This window comes from Mobula birostris, chromosome 1 (genome assembly GCF_030028105.1).
Source record: "Mobula birostris isolate sMobBir1 chromosome 1, sMobBir1.hap1, whole genome shotgun sequence".
NCBI lineage: Eukaryota > Metazoa > Chordata > Chondrichthyes > Myliobatiformes > Myliobatidae > Mobula > Mobula birostris.
In genome coordinates, this window is record NC_092370.1 from 117,290,531 (window position 1) to 117,306,958 (window position 16,428).

Sequence of the window (16,428 nt, forward strand, 5' to 3'; positions counted from 1 at the left end):
CCCATCAGCAACAGCCAAAAATTGTGGTCAAACTCCTCACCACTGTGATCCAGCTACAGGTTGTCTCGATATCCCAAGCTTGCTTGGATATGCAGTACTCCAGTCGAGCTGCTCTGTGCAAGAAGTTACAGCGAAACCAACGTGGTTGTTGCTTTAGGCTGATACCTAACTCGGTAGCTGTTGTACTGACCAAATCTGCCTGAGGCATCAGCGCTTTGGGGCAGAACACTGAAACAATGAAGGCATTTGCCATTCAGAATGATTAAAATAGCAAAATATGAATCAGATTGTGAATTCTGAGGAGCATGTGGACTGGCATTCAAATCTTCAAACAGCTGTTCAAAGTGAATGGCCGAACATGATGCATGGTAGCATATTCGACTAGTCTGGTTAGATAGGGCAAACCCATCTAAATTCTAAAATATATGGTCTGGTCAAACTAACCAGAATAGTAAAATTAAATCAGAAAGGGAGAATAAAGTAACTGGAGTCAGAGTCTTAGATTGAAAAGGTGTCAAAGATTACCGCTCATTACAAATGGACGTTATAACTTCCTTACACTAATCAATTGCAGATAATAGTGTGTATTTAAAATGGAGTGAGTGTGATTGCAGTCGAAAACAAGGCATCTAATCTCTGAAATATCTGAATATCTTTAATTGTGTTTAGTGTTGAAATTTTACATGATACTGTACATTAGTATTTTGTTTGGGAGACTGGTTGGTGACACTGAATGTGTTTGGATGGCTCCACTGGGCCCCTCAAAGGCTGAGATTATAAACCGGACTGATTATACACCTATTTCTGCACCACTCTGGCTCTGGTAATGATCATGAAGATTGAACAGGGGTGCAGCCAGTCTCTGTATCCTCAGGAGCATTTCCGAAGCCACTGCCAGAATCAGCAGCCTCTCACTCTGGGGCGACTTTGACTGAGCTGGAGTTGGTAATGAATGGCAGGAGGTGGGCAGCACCCCAGTGAGTGTGAGTGACAGGTCATTGGAGCTATGTGGGTGGGGGATAGAAGGTCAGAGAGGGTGAAGTAGAAAGGTGGAATGAGAGAGAGTGAGCGGGCGAAGAGAGGTGCAGTGATGGGCTAAGAGAAGTTGGGTGAGAAAACGGTGGTGTCCAAGGAGAGGCAAGTGGAGGAAGGAGGAGGCAGGGATGTAATGGAAATCAGGGAGCTGAGCAATAGACTGAATGTTTTCTTTGTTTATCTGTGTGTAAGGATAGTGAACCTGTAGGTAAACCTGAGCTCAGTATGTTTGATGCCAAGCCTGGTCTCCAGTCAACAGAAGGGGTAAGGGTCGGCCACTCAGCTTCTCAAGCCCGTCCCACCATTTAATATGATTGTGGCTGAACTGTTCCAGGCCTCATCAACCCCAATTCCCCAATATTTCAAAAACATGTTTACGTCCTCTTTAAATAACCCCAGTGATCCTGTCTCCACAGCACTGAGGTAGAGGATTACAAACATTCACCACCTTCTGAAACTCCACCATGGACAGTCCCAAGCCCAGCTGAGAAAGGAGAATAGTTGGGTATGGGCTAACAATCCAAGCCCATAAAAACCCATTGCCACAAAACTGCTCACAAAAGCTCCCAAGACCTCATCTCCGGGAGAGGAAGGGTCTTCGCCTAGAAGACGTATGAAGTTGTAGGGTGAGAGCCGCTAGTCCGTGGAAGCCGCAGGCCAATAAGCCACCAAACTGGCCCGGGACAGAGAATTCTGGCAAGCTGCTGTCGCCCAGCCTAGGCCCCTGTACAGCTGACAGGCTTAACTAACAACCCTCTGAAGAAATCCCTGTGCACCTCAGCTTTAAATGCCTGGCCCCATATTTTGTCCTCTTGTTTAAGACTCTTCCCACTAGTGGAACCTCCTCAAAATTTACTCAGGTTTGCTGCCTAAGTATGTTTGTATAAGATCTTCGTTTTTCTAAACTTCAAAGACTACAGATCCAGCTTCTTTAGCCACTAATAATAGATAGGACAGACCTCATCCCAGACATCTGTCTGGTGAAGTAAACAATCTGCTGGGGGAGCTTAACAGGTCAGGTAGCCTCTGTGGGGGGGGGGGGGGGTGGGGGGAGTTAGCTATGTTCCACACTTAAGGTTGAACTCCTGCACAGATTCAGGACTGATGCAGAGTTTCGACCCAAAGCATTGATGACTCCTTTCCCACCTCGGATGATGCCGAACCCACTGAGTTCCTCCAGCAGGTTGCTGCTCCAGATTTCAGCATCTGCAGTCTCTTGTGCCTCCAATTAGTCTAGTGAATGTCTTTTGGCCTCCCCCCAATTCTATTATATTCTGTCTTGAACAAGAGAGCAAAATTGTATACAGTAACTTCAGGTGTAGCCTCACTTTGACTCTATAATTGTAGCAACTCCCTATTTTTAAACTGCAACTCCTTATGACAAAGGCCAATGTGTCAATTGGTGCCGCACGTCCTCTCCATCCCCCCACCTCCACTAACTTTTTATCATTTATGCACTAGAATGACTTGATCCTTCTATCCTTCATAGTTGCAATTCTTCTCCATTGAGATAATCCACTTTTGTTCCCTTTTGCCAAAGTGTGTGACCTCGCACTTTATACTTTATACTTTATTGTCGCCAAACAATTGATACTAGAACTTACAATCATCAGAGCGATATTTGATTCTGTGCTTCCCACTCCCTGGATTACAAATATTAAATATTAACAATATTAAAAATTAGTAAATATTAAAAAATTAAATTATAAATCATAAATAGAAAATAGAAAAATGGAAAGTAAGGTAGTGCAAAAAAACCGAGAGGCAGGTCCAGGTATTTGGAAGTTACAGCCCAGATCCGGGTCAGGATCCGTTCAGCAGTCTTATCACAGTTGGAAAGAAGCTGTTCCCAAATCTTTCTTACACAATCAGAACCACTGACATATAATGTGAAGTGTGTTGTTTTCTGACAATAAAAATACTATAAATTACAATAAAAAATAAATAGCGCAAAAGTAAAATGTTAAGGTAGTGTTCATGAGTTCAGAAATCTGATGGCAGAGGGGAAGAAGCTGTTCCTAAAACGTCGAGCGCGGGTCTTCCAATGTACAGGGCAATACCCCAGTCCTGCATCACCAATTGTTAATCTATCATCGTCTAAGCAAGAGACACCATAGATATCTGCATTACCTGTGTGACAAATGACCAAATTTTTCAAACTGGATGCACAGCCAATCTGAATTTAAGCAATAAACAGTAACATGATCCAATCAAGAAAGATGCAAATCCCATTGTTGCTAAACGAGGGGTGTGTGGAGCTTCCTGTGAAAGGGTGAGACAATTAAAGACACAAAAGACAACTGATCTCAAACCAACCAATAGCGTGGAAATAACTAAATCAAAATTTAAATATTGAGAAAAAACTAACTGCCTAATCCAGTTTGCTATGATTATCCAGTTGATTCCTTAACAGAAAACAAAAGCCAGTGCCAAAGGCTTCTTACCAGAAGCAGAGACATGGAGTGCCTAGTCACTTCTCAGGTCCAGTATAATTAATACTACGAAAGAGACCTTTAGCTTCTCTGCTAGAAAATACACATCCCTGTTTAACCCAGCAGCTGGTTAATCACAAACACAAGGTTTTCTTGAACTGGGATCTCCACGTTTTAAAGTAGATAAATAGCTTTTGAAAACTGCGGTGCAGGAAGTATGTAAAGAACCAGTGTAGCTGATAACTCTAGCGTATGAATTCTTCAACATTTTCCATGGTCCAAACATGAAAACCAAGAAAACAGAAGCGGTTATCAGTCCTACTGAAAGGAGCATCTCAAGATGCCCTTTAAGGTAGACTTGGTCTTTGACTTGTGTTTGTGATTCCTGCCCATAACATAATGTCATGTCTCTATCAACCCCAAGGCAAAAATGAGCAAGATCTAAACACAAATTCAGCAGATGCTGGAAATCCAGAGTAACACGTGCAAAATGCTGGAGGAACTCAGCAGGTCAGGCAGCATCTATGGAAAGGAATAAATAGTTGACGTTTTGGGCCAAGACCCTTCATCAGGACTGGAGAAGGTCCTTTCCATAGATGCTGCCTGACCTGCTGAGTTCCTCCAGCATTTTGCATATTAGAATGAGCGAGACCTTTCAACTAGATAGCCTGTCAGATTATGTACTTTCAATTATATTTGAATTAAATCTCATCTGGTTGGGGTGGTATTAAGATCTCGTCTTAAACTGAAATACTGAGCACCTCTGCTTAGCTACCCATAAGGTGATTTTCTACATTCAGCCTTGTACTTATTCTTTGTGATTTCACCAGTACTTCACAATATTTGAGATGTATTATTTTGCTTTAACAGCAAAAGAAATCTAACCAGGATGAACAGGACATGGATGTTGATAGAAATGTGGATCCCCAGGAATCACAACAGTTATCAAAGGAAGAGCCTCCATCTCTAAAACAGTTTGCAGGTAGGTTTGTGACTGCACCAATGGTAAATGAAGCATACCTTGTAAAATTTATTTTGAAGATGAGATTACTATTATCCTACACCCTGAGAAGATAACAAGAGTTTTGTATGGATGTTTAAACAAAGCTTTTTCTGGGATTGTTCTGGAAATCTTGATTCATTTTTTGTTTCGCTGGAGTGAAACTACTGAAGCTGGTAAATAGAAGAAATTATGTATTGTAGTAGAAAGGGGTGAAGAGATTGAACAAAGGAAGCAGCAGATGGAGAATTGGGAATCTAAAGATGTAGTAAGCAGAAGCTATTTCAGTCAGAAATTACTGTGTTTCAATGTATGTGTCCTAAAGATTTAGGCAATGTGGCATCCTTTTGCCTTTGGGAAAACAGATAATATTGTTTCAGCCATCAGGGTGTGTTTTCCGGTATGAGACTGTTAATTGATTCAGCTTTAAAAGGGGATCATTACATACTGTGTTGTCATTGGCCACCATCAGTGACCTTCTGCACCACATGTATGACTGGCAAGCTGACAATGAATTCACCAAGAGATTCTGCAGATGCAGCACGCATACAAAAAACACACAGGTTGGGCAGCATCTACAGAGGAGAATGAGTGTTGACGTTTTGGGCTGAGACCCTTCATCAGGGGTGGAAAGGAAGGGGGCAGAAGCCAGAATAAGAAGTCGGGGGGGAAAAGAAGGAGCAAGGAGGGGAGAGAAATTACCAAAAGTTAGAGAAATTGTTGTTCATGCCATCAGGTTGGAGGCTACACAGAAGGAAAACAAGGTGTAAGTTTTGATCAACACACATCAAAGTTGCTGGTGAACGCAGCAGGCCAGGCAGCATCTGTAGGAAGAGGTACAGTCAACATTTCAGGCCGAGACCCTTCGTCAGGACTAGGACTTCGTTAGTCCTGACGAAGTGTCTCGGCCTGAAACGTCGACTGTACCTCTTCCTACAGATGCTGCTTGGCCTGCTGTGTTCACCAGCAACTTTGATATGTGTTGCTTGAATTTCCAGCATCTGCAGAATTCCTGTTGTGAAAGTTTTGATGATTTTTTTTCCTAGAACTTTTCGGTAAAAATATCTTTTGAAGAAATACAAAGACAGGGAGCAATACATAATACTTCCCAGTTCTCATTGAAGACAGCTATGTGTAAATTCCACCCCCCACATTAAATTTCTTCTTTACTTACCTATTGGATGAAATAATTTGTATTTGTAAATGGATGTATACTAATCTGGAATTCTTGCATAATTGTTTCATATAATGTTATCACTCTGTGTGTCTTTTTGAAATGTAGAATACATGCAGTCTACCGATCTGGATGACTCTCAGGCTGAATCCAAGGATCAGTCAAACCTCCCCTCTCTGGATTACAGTCAAAACTCGCTGACTCCAGAACAAGAAGTTATGATTACCCATGCTCTTCCAGAAGGAAATTACAGCACATATGTGCCTAGAGGCTGTGAGAACAAGTGCCACTCTCACTTCCACGACACTATAGGAAACGCTGATGACTCCCATCATCACCATCACCACTACCACCACATTCTGCATCACCACCACCACCAGAACCACCACCCCCACAGTCACGGCCACTACTATTTGCAGGAGAACCTGAAGGATGCAGGAATCGCAACTCTGGCGTGGATGGTGATAATGGGTGATGGGCTTCATAACTTCAGTGATGGTTTGGCCATTGGTGAGACTCGTTTTCATTCAGTAATACAAAACTACTTCCAGTATGATGATTATCATGTGACAGAAACATAGTTGTTCTGGAAAGTTATGGTTGAAGAGAACATTTAGTTCAGGAGGGGAAATTACTCTTCATATATTCTGTGAATGTGAGAGACAACAGCTTGGGAAGGAGCAGTCAACCCATGTGTTCATTCTGTATTGACAGAGTTATAAGCATAGTGGTCTATATAGTCATAGAGCAACACAGCATGAATGCAGACCCTTTGGCCAATAATTCCAAGCCAGCCACGGTGCCCTGACAGCTAGTCCTAAACCACCTACTCAGGCGCCAGATCTCTGCAGCCTTTCCCCTCAAAGCAACCACACTACTCCCCTTGCCAGTTAATACTGAATCAACTTCTGCCCTTCAAGGCAGTATATTCGTTGCATTTTGAAAGAAGAGGTTTCCTCTCAGTTAAGACATAGAGCTGTGGACCTCAGGGCAGAATTTTAAAATATAAAATAAAATTGGCAGTAAGGATTTACGTACACAGAAGCAGGCCATTCAGCCCAACTCTTGTGTTAATGCTGCTCACAACTTCCTTCCACCCTGCACTTGCGGTATATCCTTATCCTTCCCCTTTCCCTCTGTCCATCAGCAATGAAGCCCCTCAACTACCACCACCCGGTACTGAGTTCCACCCTCCCTACTCAGTTAAAACATCCAAATTGTTCTCTGGATGAAAGTTTGGTCTTTGTAAGTTCAGATTGGTTATTATAGCGCAGGTTCAGAGTGCAGCTCTGGCTGAAAATGATGCTAATGAAATCTCTGTGTTTAACACAAGCAAATTTGGAACTGGATTTCTGGGATCCCTGTTTATCCTTCAGCATCAGAGCATGCCAGGTGTCTGTCTGTTGCCCTTCTCTACTGCATGTTGATGCAGAAACTCCACAGCACGGTGTTGTGTGGGGTGTGGGAGTTGCTGCACTGAATGCCCCTATGGACTCCTGATAGTTAACATCACATCCACGTGAGTAAAACAGTGCAGTTCTCCACAGTGGTGTGGTGGTTAGCATGACGCTATTGCAGCTCGGGGTGCTCTGGAGCGTGGAGTTCGATTCCATATTGCACTGGGTTTCCCTGGGTGCTTCAGTTTCCTCCCACAGCCCGAAGGCATATGGGGGAGGTTAATTGGTCATTGTAAATTGTCCGTGATTAGGTTAGTGTTAATTGGGGTTGTGGGGTTGCTGGGCCGGTGTGCTTTGAAGGGCCTGCTCCACACTTTATTGCTAAATAAATAAACAGGTATTCCAGCTCTCCCTACTTTCCCACTTTTACAGGTTACATAGCTCAAAAGACATTTAGACAGGTGGATGAATGGGAAAGTTGAGAGGGATTGGGCCAAAGGCAGGCAAAAGGGACCAGCTCAAGTTGGCACCTTGGTCAGCATGACTGAGTGGGGCCGAGGGCCTGCTCTCAAGCTGTGTGATTCTATAACTTCTTCTAGTCTGCCGGTTATGGCACATCAGGTGTTCTTCTTGGTACATTGTAATGGTCACTGAAAGGCTTTCTGCTTCTATCACCTGTTGCTCTGTTCAGTCCCTGTTGTTCTTTATTTGAAAAATAGATTTCCTCAACTTTTCCCTAACCTTTCTGCATCCCCAAGTCTTTGGTACTGTGAAAATTCCTGCCCATCCTAGTTAGATTACTCATGTGGCTTGTACACAGATAGGCATCTCTTGTGATTTGTTTCCATTTGACCGTGTCTGTTCGTGAGGAAAAAGATGACACTGGTTTTTAAAAAGTATGATAATAGCTAAAGGAGTCCAAGGAGCCGGAGAAGTTTATTCAGCCCCAGTGTCAGCTGTGCCCATCAGTAAAGTTACAGCTGATGTTTTATCAACACGTCTCATTATTCTCACGTACCCTGATTCTCGTAACATCTAAAAACTATAAATGTCTGCCTGTAATATACTCGCATATAGTGTCTATTTACTGAAATGGGAACATCTTCGTGGAACTTGCACTATGTAGAAGCACAGTTCAGGACTCACATTGACTGATGGGAAGTAAAGGATGAACCTGTGCAATAGATAGACTTTGCATATGTCTGTAATTATTATTCACTGTTTTCTGGTTCCACTTATCAAATGAAAACAACATCCCAGATCTGGGGTTCACATATTTGTTACCCTTTACGGATCCATTTTCTAGGCTATTTCAGAGAGCATTCTACATGCAGCTTTCAGAGCCCCACACAAGCCCAAGCATTGTGTCCCAGCTTTCCCCTACTCCCTCAGGGGACCAGCCTCCACCACAGTCAGTGATACAGTCACTCATTTGTTTCTTGTTCTGGATTATTTAGTCTCCAGGTCTGCCACAGGAACGATGGCTGAGTTTTAAATTGCTTAAATTACAGCGTATTTACAGAGAATTGATGTCCCTTTGAATACTTCGCCAGCATGTGTGAAGGAAGCGCGAGAAAAACCTGTGTTGGAGCGAAGTCTCTTCCATGGATCAATTGTAGTTCAATGGGAGTTTATTTTGGAGTGATGGTCTGAAAGTTGCTGCTTAAAATTCCTATTGAATAATGACAAATTTATTTTAATTCGAGCATAGTCACATTGATGTTATGTTTAGCTCCATCTGTTTAAAGCTAATTTTGTCTTTTGTGACTCCAGCATAATCAATGTTTCAATCTTATGTTCAGGAGCGGCTTTTACTGGAGGCTTATCCAGCGGACTGAGTACGTCGGTTGCAGTTTTTTGTCATGAACTGCCGCACGAGCTAGGTAAGTGTTTAAACCAGAACAGTCACACAATAACATACCTGGCTGTGATTGCAAAGGGGAAAATGTACAGTTCTATGCAGAAGCATTCATAGGACTTTAGGACCTTCCAATAGGGAGAGTTTCAAAGTTCAAAGTAAATTTATTACCAAAGTACATAGGTCACCATATACAACCCTGAGATTCATTTTCTTGCAAGCATTCACAGTAAATACAAAAAAAACTATAGAATTAATGAAAGAACACCTCCAACCTACGTGCAAAAGACAACAAGCTGCAAATACAAAAAGGAAAATAAGTAAGCAATAAGTATCAAGAACATAAGATAAAGAGTTAGTTTGCTTATCGAACCAGCTTGACAAAGTTTCAAAATATTTGTCACCCAACATATCATTTGTGTTATTAGAGGAGCCAACAACACACTGAACCATTGTCATACTACCATCAAGGACGCGTTCCATGTCATCCTACACTCTTTTTGAAAAGTCTGATCATTTGGCTGTACTCCCTGAGTATAGGCAGAGATTAAAGAGTGCAGCACCAGTAGGGTGGACTAAAAAGGTATAGACAAGGGAGGCAAAGGAGCACTTACAAGATTGCTTTGTATTGGTGGACTGGACAATATCCAGGGATTCATCTTTGAGTCTGAATGAATATGCCGCACTTGTCACTGACTTCATTAAAACCTGTGTGAGTCAGTGTATGCCTACAAGAACATACCGTACATACCCTAGTCAAAAGCTGTGGACAAACCAGGAGATCATGTAGAGGGCTAGATCTGTGGCATTCAATTCTGGCCACCCAGGAGATACAAGAAGGACAGATACAACTTACGGAGGGTTGTCTCAAGAGCAAAAGAACAATTCTGATTGAGGTGAGGCGGAATTGGATGCAGGTCAATTCTGACAGGCTTTTGCGGGTCATTACTTCCTACAAAGCAAAACACAACATCATGAATAGCAATGATGCTCCACCTCCCAGACGAGTTCAATGCCTTTTATGCTCGCTTAGAAAGGTAGATTAAAACTACAGCGTTCGGTGATCCAGTCATATCTGTCTCGGAGGCATGTGCGAGCGATATTAAACCTGATTCTGAGTACATGAAAGTGAGTCCATAGGTTGTGGGAACAGTTCAGTGATGGGTGAGTGAAGTTATCCCCTCCAGTTCAAGATCCTGATGGTTGAGGGGTTATAACAGTTCCTGAGCATCGTGGTGTGGGTCCTGAGACTTCTGTTCCTCCCTCCTTCCTGATGGCAGCAGCGAGAGGACAGCATGGCCTGGATGGTGGTGGTCCTTGATGGATGCTCCTTTCCTGCAACAGCTCTCCATGTAGATGTCCTCAGTGATGGGGAAGGCTTTACTTGTGATGGGCTGGGTCGTATCCATTACTTTTTGTAGGCTCTTCCAATGAAGGAAGAGCTACTGATGCTCCCAAGCTCATCTCTGTGGGTTAGAATCTTACTAATCTTCAAAGCTTCAAGGTTTTTACAGTCAGTGAAACAGGATGTAGTTGAGTCACTGATAAGAGAAAAATAAAATCAATCAATCTGTGTACAGCAGGCTTCACAGATTGCAGATCAAGTTCACATTTGTTCTTCAACCATACACATGCATACAGCTAAACAAAACATCTGCTTCTCTGGGAACAAGTGAAAAACAGTACATATAGTCACATACAGCACATATAATTACAATCCAGTACATACAGTCACAAGACCCTGAGTGACAAGGCCTGAAGATTTACGGGTTGACATTAGGTGTGAGGTGCACATTTATGTAAGACAATATAATGTTACTGACACTATAATAATAAAACATGCAGTTGTATAAATGTGAGTCGGCAGCAACGAAAAATGACCACTGTAGGGTGAACGTGTGTCTGAGTTGGGGTGCGAGGAGAGGTTGGGGAGCAGGTTGTGAATGCGTGTTGTGTGGCAGCAGCATGTTAAGTCTGGGGAAAGAAGCTGTTACCCAGCCTAACAGTTGTGATTCTTAAAAGACTGGCCAAAGGAAGTCACTGAGCCAGGTGGGATTTGGACTTACAATCTTCTTATCCATATTGAGACACCTTATCCATTGTTCCACTTGCCCAATCTGGAGCAATACACAAAGGCACTGGAGAAATTCAGCGAGTCAGGCAGCATCTGTGGAGGGAAATGAAGAGTCGATGTTTTGGGTTATGACCGTTTATCAGCACTGGTCATCTCCCCATTCCTGGTGAGGTGTCTCAACCTAAAACATCAACTGTTCGTTTCCCACCATAGATGTTTCAGTGAGGCTGGAATAAATATTCTTCCGGGACACAGTGAACTCCGTGTTCCTCTTCAGATAGTCTTGTGGAATCTTATTAAACCAAGGCCACAGATGACACAACCTGAAGGGATGCACTGAGAGTGGCGTCCAGGATTTTGTAGTCCACAGCTTTCTGACTTGGGCAAATTGTTTTCTTCACTTATTAAAAGGTGAATCGATTGTCTGAAAGCAATACATTGCACATTGAGGTGGTGTTACACAGTGTAAGACAACAAGGCCTAGAAAACACGTGGGTTTGAACAGAGAGTCCAAAATGTCTTGCACTATTTTTGCTGTAGGTTGTCTTGTCTCGGTTCGCCCTGATCATCTGCACTGACCTGTGGGCTGTTCCCAGGGCACGCACCAAGACAAATTCGAGTGCTGCCAGAGATTCACCAACTCTTGGGCTGCCTGGAACTTGTTGGTCTTCCAGAACAATAAGATAACTGTCAGGGAATGTAGCCAAAGCAAAGGCTGTGTGAGGCAGGACCACAGTCTCAGCTGCTTCAGTTACTAGACATCAACTGGACTAAGTCCATGGTAGGTGTCCCTCAAAAGCAAAGTTTATATTGTCACAGGAGTCCACATGAGCAGCAGTGGTGCTCTGTACAGAGAGTGTGCCCAGCTTGGTGTATAGAACAAATAACACTGACTGTATAGATTGAGCTACACTACAAATGTACAGATAACCTTGCACTGTATTTTTGTAATTTGTTACTTCTTGTGTATATATTTTTTTTTAATGAAAAAGATATATTTTGAAATTTTAAATAAGTCTTTGCATGCAGGAAATTTTGCTGTGCTGCTGAAGGCTGGAATGACCATCAAGCAAGCTATTCTGTATAATGTCCTGTCTGCTTTGTTGGGATACCTGGGCATGATAACAGGCACAGCCATTGGACATTACGCTGAGAATGTCTCCACGTGGATCTTTGCGATTACTGCTGGTTTGTTCTTGTACGTGGCTCTGGTCGATATGGTACGTATATATTATAGGGATTTATTTTCAAATGCACTCCAAGGAATTACATATTCATATATATTCATACCACTATAACTTATTCATAGAAAATCATCCCAGAATGGCTTAGTTAATGTTAACATCCTCTTCTAATAAAATGCAAGTGTGGTGATGTCTAACAGATCTGTTCTGTGGCAGATAGCTGATTTAAATCTGTGTGCAAATATTTACCAAGTACATGCAATACCATTAATATGCAAGTACAGCCAATAATTAGGCAAATTGCATGATGCTCACTACAGCTGAAGGGGAAAATTCAGCTGCAGTAGAACACAAGGAATGTTACATATATTTCAGGGTTTTGCTTCAAGGAGGGCTATACTGACACTGGAGACAGTCCCAGAAATATTAACCTAGTTTTGGTCTTTACTGGTGCAGTTCTCCCTTAGTACTGGATTATCAGCATAGATTCCTATGGTCATGTGCCTGGGGGAGACTTGAATCAACTACTTTCTAACTCAAGATTACTGAGTTTATCTCCTGTATCTTATCACACTTCCATTTGAAATCCACATCCCTTGTTCCTTTATTTCTCCCAAAAAAGATAATTTGTTTGCATACTTTATCCTTTACAAACCTCTATAGATTGTCCTTAATTATCTTGACTATTTTCAGTTAAGTATTAATTCTGTGTGTTGTGAGGTTTCACTGCTTATGGTGGTCTGGTTAGTCTACAGTTTAACCTCCAGCTGTTCTGGACTAATACTCCTGTCAAATTATATCTGAAAGATTGTGATCAAAACTTCTGCTAGCTTCTTGCAAGCTCTGCTCAGTAGTCCAGGGTGTTTAGGCACTAGGATTGTGTGCCTGTTCCTCCTTTGAAGTTATCAGTGACCATGCAGGTAGTCTGAGTTTTGTTCAACCCAGATTGTTGCAGCTAGAGGGAGGGGCAGAGAGAACGCATGCAGAATTGCTCCATTCTCACCCTGCAAAAGATGCCTGCACGGCCCCCTCCCCACCAGCCAGAAAATCCACCGGTCTCCCAAATGCTTATCCATAGGTACAATGTATCAAGAAATTGGGCATTCATAATTGGGGCAAGACTGCATTATCTGGGAAGAATATCAACCCTTCATCAGGGCCAGCTTGCCCCACTGCTTTGCTCTCCAGAATTATAAAATTGACACATTCTACCTGTCATCTCATTTTACAGGTTCCTGAAATGCTTCATAGTGATGCTGGTGACCATGACTACAGTCACGGAACGTACTTTCTGCTGCAGAATGCAGGAATGCTCCTGGGATTTGGCATCATGCTCCTTATTGCTGTATTTGAGCATAAAATCTTGTCTATTGTAAGACTGTAACAGTTGTTTCTTAACCGGTATTCATAATTACTGGATTGAAACTTATTTATTGGTCACGTATGTTATTGTGTGATAGTAATATGATGATGGTGAACAATAAACTCTGCCCCAATCTATCCCCCAGTCTGCACCACTCTCTTCTCCAGGCCTAAGCCACCCAGCTCATGACTTGCCCTCCAGTTCTACTTGCATCACTACATGTTCTTGTGTTAACATGGAGGCCAAGCTGAGAACAGAATCTTGGAGGAAGCAGGCATCCTAACTTGGAGCTCTGAAAGGGGTGGGGCTATCTTCTGCCAACCTACTGAAGTCAGTGGAGTCAGATGTCAGGTGAGCAGAGAGTCAGACCTCAACTTTTCACCACGACCAAAGGATAGTTTCTCCCCGCTACTCACAGTCACAGTCGGCTGAGAGACTCTCCACATTCCGCATTTCTAACAGCCTTTTGCCCTCGCTTGAAAGCTCTTAACCCAAACTTTCTGTCCTTTCCCTTCCATAGATGCTGCCAACTCACTGAGTTGCTCCAGCATTTTGTGTTGCTTCAGCCTTTCATCCCTTATGTAGGGATTAATCTTTGGCTGGATCACCTTGCCTTATGCAATCCACGTTTTAAATTTAAGGCAACCAATTAGATATGAATTCCTGAATGTATGAGATACAAACCAGATTTAGTTAATAGCTATGTTAAATGATCATTTGACTGGACAAAGGTTTTGAGACAGACAGGAAGGAAGCTGAATGTCTAATAAGTAGAAAAGGGAGATAAAGCTGAGCAGTGAAAATGTTACAGAAACAGTTTTATTTTCAATGCAGCCCCACAGGCCTTCAACTTGTCATTTCAACTAGTTTTTGTTAGCTACTAAGGTGACAGAATATTTATTTATTTATTTGATTATAACAGTCTGGATAACACTCACACATTCCACAAGCTGCCTTTATCCAAAAGAGAAATAGTTGACCAAAGCCTGCAGGATTTGTGTTGAAGTTATTGTTACAAGATGCATTGCATGTACAAATGTTACACAGTGGATATCCAATATATATTGATGCTTTTTCAGCTGTTGTGTAAAACAATTGCATTGCAGTCTCTGAGTGGGGTTGTTTAGTATGTGTGTATTTAGTAATAAGGTTGTAGATTGTTTTATTCAATTGATGCTGTTACTCTAGATTGATAATGTCCCAGATTGTAGATTTAAGTTCTTTAGCATATTCTCAGTGTTTTGAACTGTTACAAAAGAGACTGGCCCTGCAGTACCTTTCATCGACTGGGGGAATCCCAAAGCACTTTACAACCAATGAAGTACTTTTGAAATAACACAGTGAGATTACACAATTAGTAATCTGACTGTGACCAGTCCATGAATGCTGTTATTTTTACAAGGCATTCATAGATGGAAGTGTGGCACTGTAGCCATTGTGCTGCTGCTGTTATAACTGGTTCCTATGGCCTTAAAAACAGTATTGTTTAAAATAATGTTCTGAAAAACAAAGTCCACATGTTAATTATTGCAAATATTTCTTTGTCATATTTATAATCTGTATGCAATGAGATTTACAGTAGTGTGATATTCCATTTTTGTGTATGGCAGCTGTCACTGAGAAAATGTAACTATGATAAATTTTCATGTAGTCTGTGACTTGAAAACAAAACTTGAGATGAAATTTAAAGCATGGTACTGTCAGAAATAGCACCGTTGTGGTTTTACATTGAAATCTTGCTCTCAAGTTTTCCTGTAGGCTGTAGATTTACACAAGAAGACTGGGATTTTGTTTACTATTTGTGTGTTTAATAAAGTTGTAGACAGTTGTATTTAGTAAATCTTGTAACTTTTGACCAATAAAGTTCTAGACGTCGGCTATTACAAAATGGATTCACTGTACGGCATCCATGGGAAGATCAAATGAACATAGAAAACACATTTGTGAAGTAGCACTGTTCAGGAGGTGCCAATGACCATCTTGATGCAGGGTCTCCACCAGAAATTTCAACCATCTCTGCCCTAAAGGTGCTGCTAGACCCACTGTGTTACAGAGTTTTATAGGCAGATACATGGGTCTTTTGGCTCAATCACAAATGAGAAAATCTGGAGATGCTGGAAATCCGAGCAACACACAGAATGGTGGAGGAATTCAGCAGGCCAAGCAGCATCAGTAAACAGTTGACGTTTCGGGCTGAGATTCTACATCACTAATTCCCATAGATGTCTGCTCGACTGACTTCCTCCAGCATTTTGTTTGTGTTCCTTTGACTGAGCTTGTCTATGTCGACCAAGGTGTCTGCCTCCAGAGTAACATCTAAACTACTGGAGGAAGTCAGCACGTCAGGTAGCATCTAGGGAAAGGAATAAAGTCTCGGCCCAAAACGCCAACTGTTTATTCCTTCCTCTAGGTGCTGCCCGACAGCTGAGTTCCTCCAGCATTTTGTATGAGCCTACCTGAGATAGTACCATTTCCCTGCATTTGGTCCCTATCTCTAACCTTTTCTATCCATGTACCGTCTTCTATATATGGTTAATGTACCCGCCTCAACCTTTCATATACTGGCCATCCTCTACGAAGAAGGTACCCTTCGGGTTCGTATTAAAAATCTTCCCCCTCTCATTGTAAATCTATGCTCTGTAGCTTTTGATTCCCGAATGCTGGCATTCATCCTATCTGTGTCCCATGATTCTATACGCCCGTCATTCGCATACATTCCAGGGAATAAAATCCAGTGGTTTACGTCTTTGGCAAGGACCCCATTCTGCCGTCTGATTCCCCTGAAGAGCCGTGCGACCTTCCACGTCTACCCGACTGCAGGCGAGTCTCAAGCGCTTGCGGCATTGGCAGCGGATAGTCATCCCCCACTACCGCCAGCCTCAAGCTTCCAAAATAGTTCGGATCTGACACT

General features: G+C 42.3%; 1 protein-coding gene across 1 annotated transcript in view; it reads left to right on the forward strand.

The window, feature by feature from the left end:
* LOC140199197 (zinc transporter ZIP6-like) overlaps window positions 1-15,399 on the forward strand; it is a 30,966-nt gene extending 15,567 nt beyond the window's left edge. Inside the window, exons 6-10 of the mRNA XM_072260852.1 lie at window positions 4,338-4,449; window positions 5,750-6,151; window positions 8,841-8,921; window positions 12,000-12,190; window positions 13,386-15,399. Coding sequence (XP_072116953.1) covers window positions 4,338-4,449; window positions 5,750-6,151; window positions 8,841-8,921; window positions 12,000-12,190; window positions 13,386-13,538 — 939 coding nt within the window. The 3' untranslated portion in view covers window positions 13,539-15,399. The remainder of the gene's footprint in view (window positions 1-4,337; window positions 4,450-5,749; window positions 6,152-8,840; window positions 8,922-11,999; window positions 12,191-13,385) is intronic.
* The last annotated feature ends 1,029 nt before the right edge of the window (window positions 15,400-16,428 follow it).